The sequence below is a fragment of the Anastrepha obliqua genome, chromosome 2 (assembly GCF_027943255.1).
Source record: "Anastrepha obliqua isolate idAnaObli1 chromosome 2, idAnaObli1_1.0, whole genome shotgun sequence".
Taxonomy (NCBI): Eukaryota; Metazoa; Arthropoda; class Insecta; order Diptera; family Tephritidae; genus Anastrepha; species Anastrepha obliqua.
Window position 1 is genome coordinate 69743539 of NC_072893.1, and position 8098 is coordinate 69751636.

General features: G+C 35.1%; 1 protein-coding gene across 1 annotated transcript; it reads left to right on the forward strand.

Moving 5' to 3' along the window:
• The first annotated feature begins 922 nt into the window (after nt 1-922).
• Nucleotides 923-1211, forward strand: LOC129236781 (ficolin-3-like). Its single transcript, XM_054870997.1, has one exon. The coding sequence runs from the start codon at nt 927-929 to the stop codon at nt 1170-1172; it is 246 nt and encodes an 81-aa protein (XP_054726972.1). The 5' UTR covers nt 923-926; the 3' UTR covers nt 1173-1211.
• The last annotated feature ends 6887 nt before the right edge of the window (nt 1212-8098 follow it).

An 8098-nucleotide genomic window follows, 5' to 3' on the forward strand; every position in this document is an offset into this window, starting at 1 on the left:
ACCTATGTAAGCATATTTATTAATAGTCCATATTCGTAAGTATGTAGATATCTACTTATCAGTTAAAGCTTAGTTCATAACTACAGGGTTCGGCACTCGAAGTGTAACCAACTTCAAACCACTCGCGCAGTTGATACACCGGCATCAGTTGTCTGTTAGTTGGCTTAATGACAGTCCAGAAGTATTCTTTACAAGCGCGCTGAAGCATTTTGAGGAGAGTAAACACGAAAAAATAAAATCAGTAATGGATTTCAAACGTAATAGTGTGATTGCATTATATTTGGGTGGCAAATCAAAACCAGCGATTGTTCGTGAGTTTCGAGCACCTTAAAGTACATAAAGTTTTTGTTTATCGCAAAAATACTCGTTACAACGATACTGGTAGCATCGCGAAACGTCATGAAGTTGGTCATCAAAAGACATTACAATTAAACAAACCAAAAACAATAAAATTTTCCACCAAACCAATTTCTATTCAATCTCATTAGTCCCTCGAACCTTCAAGACCACAAACATGTTGCGGTGCAGCATAAAATTTTTGTTAACAATTTTCGTAATTTCAACGGTGCAGGCAGCCCCTTCTCACTGTTCCAGCGAATGCTTGGAGAATAAATTAGATCTAATATTAAAAAAATTGGCGATATATAATGGCCACTACCAAAAATCGAAACACCAAGATCATATTTAAATGGAAAGGATCAAAAAGACAAAAAGGACGAGAAATCAACGTGTTCAGTGGACAGCCGTCACATGCGTCATTATCGTCGTCGCGATACCAGCAACACCGAAAGCAATAACAATAGCAACCCAAATGAGCCGAGCGTTTAGCACAGATTTATCAAAGTAGCGGTATAAGTGAAATCCAAGTGGACGGTGATGTATCACCCTTCACAGTGCTGTGCGATGGCGATCTTTAGGTGGTCATCATGCAGCGGTTGGATGGCTCCGTTGCCTTTCACAATCGCACCTGGGACTCATACAAGACGGGTTTCGGTAGTATTAGTCAAACGAGCGAATTCTTCTTGAGCCTGCAACATTTGCATGAACTCACTGTTAATGACTACTTTGAGCTATGCATTGATTTGGAGGATTTCAACGGTGTAGAAAACTATACACAGTACAGCGATTTCAACGTCCTTGGTGAAAATACCGCGTATAAATTAGGCATATAGGGAGCTTACGAGGGCACAGCTGGCGATTCGTTCAAGTACCATGAAAGTCAGCTGCAGTGAGAGTTTAAAAATTGCATGGATACTAATATTTTTGGCAACTATTTGCAAGGCGATACAGATAAGTTCAAGGAGGGCATTTTTTGGGATACTTTCCGTGGTCCAATGTATTCCCTTAAGCGGGTTATAATGTCTATATATGCACGGTGTTAAGATTTGTAAGAATATTTGTGTAATCAAAAATGTCATGAATAAAATACTTGTTTAAACTCTAATTTGTGTTCTGAAGGATTTGTGTTCTGAAGGAAAGTTAGACAAAATTTAAAAACAGTCTTGACATCTAATTGTCAATTTTGCAGCTAATCTCAATCATATGTGAATGGGTAGATTAATTTTTGTGGATTTATTACTAATCCCTGCATATGTGAACGTACTTTAAGTCAGTTTAGTAGAAAATAAATTCTTTGTTGTGATCTCTATATAAATAGTTCGTAATAGAAAACCCTACTACCCTATACTCCCATATACTTTGTTATATATCTACATACATATATATGTATGTAATACATACGTATGTATTTACCTTCTTTACTTGCCTTTGTTTACTTAACACACTTGTGTGATAATCTTTTGATTTCATTTGCGCTCTTTGTAATTTGTAAATATTTCCTTTTCATTCTTCAAATTGTCAAAAGGTGTAATAATAGCACACATACTTACATTCACCGTTGTAAAAATACTGACTCACAAATTTGTGGTTATTGTTTGTTTAGTTGTTGTGTTTTCTTCTATTGTCGTTCACCTAGTTTCGTTAGTAGGTCAAATATATTCATTGACTTTCAGTATTTTAAATATTTGCATAGCTATCGATAGATTCGATAAATATGTAGATCATTCATTCATTGAAAAAAATATGGACCATTCATTCATAGAAAAATGTGGATTATTCATTCATGAAGTTCTTTGGTTTCTTAAGAATCTGATCGGAGTTTGTTTGTTTTGGTTTTTTGCTTTTTTTTTGTTATTTTTTTTTTCTTGGTGCTTTGAGTTTTATAAGGCAAATACATACAATTTGAATAAATACCTATTCATTGTTTTGAAAAGGATTTATTTATAATATCTCATAGATTTTCATGCAACTAATATTGGAAAGATTAACTGTGAATTTTTGTTTGTTTGTTTATAAATCCATGATTTAAATTATTCTATTCAAATCGCTTAAATCAAAAATATTAGGAGAGTTAAAAAGTTTTCAATGTTTTTTCACTTCAAAAATTAAATTATCTTTCTGGCAAAAATTTTGCAATCAGTTTTCTGACTAATTTTCAATTCCTGGGTAAAGCAATGAGTGCTCACATGTCGGTTCCACTTGACGATTTGTTAAACAGAGCGGAATCGTTGTAGCCACCAATTAGCACCTTTTTTTGCCTTCTCTTTTTTTTACTTTTATTTTGAAGCACTTAACCGACTTCATCCAACACAGAACTCTCCAATTCTAACTAACTTTTATTAAGGAGTAATGTTAACGTTTTCAGGTGTTTGATCGAACCTTTTCATAGCGAATATGTATTTTTTCTGTGATTTGATTCTGCGTGTCTACAGGCATTCTGCTAGGCCAAATTGCCATTGCGAGCCACTTGTTATCAGTCAATAGAAGAATTTGCGTTATTTTCAAAGTACAAACACTTTGCTTAAAAATGTGCTTATGCAATTTCATTTGAAATCTTTTTCTAATCGACTTAATTAAAACAAATCCATTCTTTAACATAAAACAACACAGTTATGCTAAAAAAATGCAAAAATAACGTTGACAAAAGTGTACATACAGTACCGGTTTCCTAGCTTGTACTCTGATATCCTATGTTGGGATAACGGTAAAATACCGTTTGTCTATTTCAGTTGACGTTAGAAATTTAGTTATTCAGCACAGGAAAGAAAAAAATCATATGGCGAAATTTCAAAAATCTTAAACTTAAGTCGTGCAACAGTCCAGACCATTGTAAAAAACTTTAAAGATAGTGGTTCCACCGAAAATAAGCCGCGCAGTGGCCGCCCGAGCAAACTATCTCGCAGAGACGTCAGCTTGATTCCAAAAGAAATGGACAAAAATCCACAAGTTTCTGCTCCGAAATTGGCCCAGGATGTAGCAAGCTCATCCAACAAATGTGTTCATCCAAGAACAATTCAAAGAGCTCTGAACAAGAACGGATTTCATAGTAGAACACCACGAAAAAAGTCTCTTATTTCTGAATAAAACCGTAAACTTCGCCTGGAGTTCGCCAAAGCATACAGGGAAAAATGGAAGGATTTTTTTCAAAAAGTTTTGCTTACAGATGAGTCGAAGTTTAATATATTCGGTAGCGATGAAAGAGCAAAAGTGTGGAGGAAAAAAATACTGCACTGAGTCCGAAGAATTTGGTATCGACAGTGAAGCATGGTGGTGGCAATGTAATGGTTTGGGGAGCTGTTGCTGCATCTGGAGTTGGAATATTAGTATTTATTGAAGGTAATATTGAAGGTTATAAATACAAATCACTATTGGAAGTCAATCTGAAATCTTCGGTGGATGATTTGGAGCTTGGTTCAGGTTGGGTCTTTCAACAGGATACCGATCCAAAGCGCACCGCACACATTGTGAATGATTGGCTGCTTTACCATGCTCCAAGGCAATTAAATACACCACCGCAAAGCCCAGATTTGAATATTATTGAACACTAGCAAACCCGGCCCTCTTCGCTGGGCACGCTAAAATAGAATAGATATGGTTTAGAACAGAAAATATATGGTTTTCATATTATTTATTTCTTTATTCTTTATTCAAGCGCTTTGGCATAAACAATATTTTTTGTTTTTCTATTTGTTTTTGAGTAAATATAAAATATAAATTGAAAATCAGGAAAAAAGAAGATTGTTTTTAAATTTCAAATCAACGCATATGAATAAACAATCGTCTGTTCCAAAATCCACTCCAAAAAAATTCACAAACAATTTTTACATGTTGCACTTACGTTTTTTCCTTATGGCATCCAAATCAGAAAGAAATATTGACACATTGTAACTCACACTGTCAATTTGACAGTTCAGTTCCGCCCCAAGCGTTCAAAAAGTAAGCGACATTATGGCTGGCTCAAAAGAACGCTGTACCCGTTGCCACTGCTCCGAATTACAACCAAACTTTACGAAACCCATTTTCAATACTTACTTAACAATGTGCATAAGTTTGGTTTAATTCGGTGCAAAGACATGGCGGGTCCACGTTTTGGCATATATTTAGAGACCCTAGTCATCAATAGGTATGAAAATTACCCCGTATTAAAGCACTTATCAACAGCTTTCATTTGATATCCATATTGTACAAACACATTCTAGGGTCCACGTTTTGACCTATATCTCGAGACCCTAGTCACGGAGCGGATGGAAATACTCTGAACTAAAGCATTCACCAACAGCTTCCATTTGATACCCATATTGTACATACACATCCGAAGGTTACCCGGGTCCACGTTTTGACCTATATCTCGAGACCCTATCTACCAATAGGTATTCAAACTATACGGAAACCATCTTCAATACCTCCTTAACAATGTGTGTAAGTTTGGTTTAATTCGGTGCAAAGACACGGCGGGTCCACGTTTTGGCATATATTTCCAGACCCTAGTCATCAATAGGTATGAAAATTATCCCGTATTAAAGCACTTATCAACAGCTTTCATTTGATACCCATATTGTACATACACAACCAAAGGTTACCCGGGTCCACGTTTTGACCTATATCTCGAGACCGCAGTAACGGAGCGGCATGAAAAATACTCTGTACTAAAGCATTCACCAACAGCTTCAATTTGATACCCATACTGTACATACACATCCGAAGGTTACCCGGGTCCACGTTTTGACCTATATCTCGAGCCCTATCCACCAATAGGTATCCAAACTATACGGAAACCATCTTCAATACCTTCTTAACAATGTGTGTAAGTTTGGTTTAATTCGGTGCAGACACGGCCGGTTAGCGAACACACACAAAAAGTTGACTTTATTTTATATATAAGATTTTTTTCAGGTTGTGTCCGAAAAATCCAAATATCTTACGGAACCCTATTTTTTTCCAAAATAAAATGTAATCCATGTTACTCGTGGATAATGTAGTTTTCGAATGGTGAAAGAATTTTTAAAATCGGTCCAGTAGTTTTTGAGCCTATTCGTTACAAACAAACAAACAAACAAACAAACAAACAAACAAACAAAGTTTTCCTCTTTATAATATTAGTATAGATGTCTGGGAAGTTTTAGATCGAAAAATTAGAAAAAATCCGATTTCAAGCGCTTCAGTACTCAAAGAACGACTAATAGAAGCTTGGAACAATATAACTTCTGCAGAGTTAACAAATTTAGTCACCTCGATGCCACGAAGGCTTCAAGCTGTATTTGATGCTAATGGTAGACCAACTAAATACTAAGAAGCAATATTACTTAGAGTTAAGTGAAGTTTTTCACACTGAAGCAAGATATTTGTGTACTGTATGTAGACTTTTGTCTACGTTGGTTTTAGGTTTTTTTGCCATAGCTTTGCTATTTCATGTTAATGTATGGATTTTTTAAGCTTTCAAATAAAACTTTGTGAAAACATTTTTCAGTAAAGTTTTTGAACTTTCAATCCGGTGGAAATGGGGGGTGCATGTAGACTTTTGTCGGTCACTGTAAATTGTAATTCGGAATTTTTTTCTAATTGTTGATGATTGGCATGAATGTATAATTTATTTGAGGGGCCTACGTTGAATAATAAATAGTTTGTGTTTTATTAAGGGGATAGGGGTAGTCAGAGGTCCGAAAAAATGATGATTTTCATAATTTTTTTTTTTTTGCTATATTTTTCAGATTTTCGAGAAAAAAACCAACAATTAATTGTTTAAAAAAATCGAAATTTAAAAAAAAAAAACAAAAATCCTTCCATCAGGCACTAGTTTTTTATGTTTTTCAAAAGCAATATAAATTGAAATCTACTAAGCGGTTTTTAAGTTACAGTGATCACCAATTCAAAAAACATAGTTTTGAGAAAAAGGCATTGAAAGTTTTTGTGATCACCAATTCAAAAAAACATAGTTTTGAGAAAAAGGCATTGAAAGTTTTTGTTTTTGTTGGTTTTTGCCCGACCGCCCTTTGATAATTGTAAAAAAGTATTTTTCTGGAATTCACTTCAAATTTTCACTCAATATTTTTAAGATATTAGGTTTGCCATTGCCTACCGAGGGGCGACCCCTATTAGAAAAAACTTTTTCTTCAGGTTTGGTCTTTCACTGAGATTCGAGACAACGTTTTCGAATGAATTTCAAATGGTAGTCACGCACCAACCCATTCGGCTACGGCGGCCGCTTACTGGGAAATTATTGCTTACTTATTTTCAATTTACCACCATTTGTATTAGCTCATCCATGAAAAAAACCCAAAATGTAGTTTACTTATATTATCCCCATGTATGACATAAAATCCGTCTCCACCAATAATTTCAATGGGGAAATGATATGCAAATTAAGTTTCTTACACTCTTCTTTTATTAATAAAAAAAACTTAAATTTTACCTATGTACTTGGCTATAACCCCTTAAAAAGAAAAGTAAGTGTTGTGCATTAATTATATTGCGAAAATAACCAACACCGTCAAAAAAAAATTATAAAAATTCAGAGTTACTTTTTACCCAAACTTGCTTTTTATTAACTTAAAATCTGATGGACTATAAAACTGCTTATCTCGATTTTGACTTCAAGTTCCAATTAAAAACCTTGGAATTGGGTTGAAAAGTTTACGGAGTTTTTCTAATTTTTGTAGCCAATTTGAAAATTGGATTTATATAGTTTTTGTTACACAATGAACTATACTTTTATACAAAATTAATGAAAATTAAAAAAAGGATAGTAGTCAAAACTGGTCGAAATGTTAATGTGCTATCATTTGGTTCTGCAGCCCAACCAGTATTTTCACCTATCTAATACGACAGGCCTTCAAGACTAACATCGCGTCAAGAAGAGAGTGGCAAACTCAAAGCCTATGGAGAAGAGGAAAAGTAAATGCTTACACCGATGGATCCAAGCTAGAAAATAAAGTAGGTTTTATGAGTTTTGTGAAAAAAATTAGGACTAGAATTATCTGTCCGACTTCAGCAGACGTCTTAGCCAAAAGGGAGGTAACTGTGTACCTTAATACACACGCCGTAACAAAAACCACAATAAATATCTTCTCGGACAACCAGGCGATCATCAAATCAATGGAGGCAGTTGTACTAAGACCAAAGGCTACTCAGGAATGCCTGGCAGTTCTAAATGATATTAGCACCATTTTCAAGGTCAGTTTTATATAAGTTCGGGGGCATAGAGATATTGAAGGAAATTGCAAGGCCGATAAGCTAGCCAGAAAGGGTACTAATCTTGCACTGCTTGAAAACAGAGGCAATATTGGATAGATAGCAACTTGCAAATTATGGATAAAAAATAATATTCTTCAGAAGGCCGATAGCTCATGGAGAGAGGAAAATACTTGTGTTACAACCACGCTAATAGATAAAAAAGGTCGGGAGAATTACTCAACCTCTCAAAAGAGAGCAGCTTGAAAATCGTGGCTAGTGCCACTGGTTATTGGCTTACCTAACAGCACTCTTCTAAGCTAGAAATATAAATACTGCAGAAGTTGTTGAGACTAGGAAGAGGAAGAAACAGTAGAACACTACCTCTGTAATTGTTCAGCTTTAGCTGGAAGTAGGAAAACACTCCTTTGACTCTTTTATGAAACTATCCGGTGTTGGGATTAAACCTATCCTACGCTTCATAAGAGCATCTAAATGGTTCCAATGATGAATAAACACTGAGGTTCCCGTATTACACTCTAAAAGAGATGGCTCTTCTAAACCAACTGCCCCAAAAAAATAACCTAACCTA

What these genes read in the sequence shown, in the direction of transcription:
- LOC129236781 (XM_054870997.1), top strand. Translation starts at nt 927, where the DNA reads ATGCAGCGGTTGGATGGCTCCGTTGCCTTTCACAATCGCACCTGGGAC.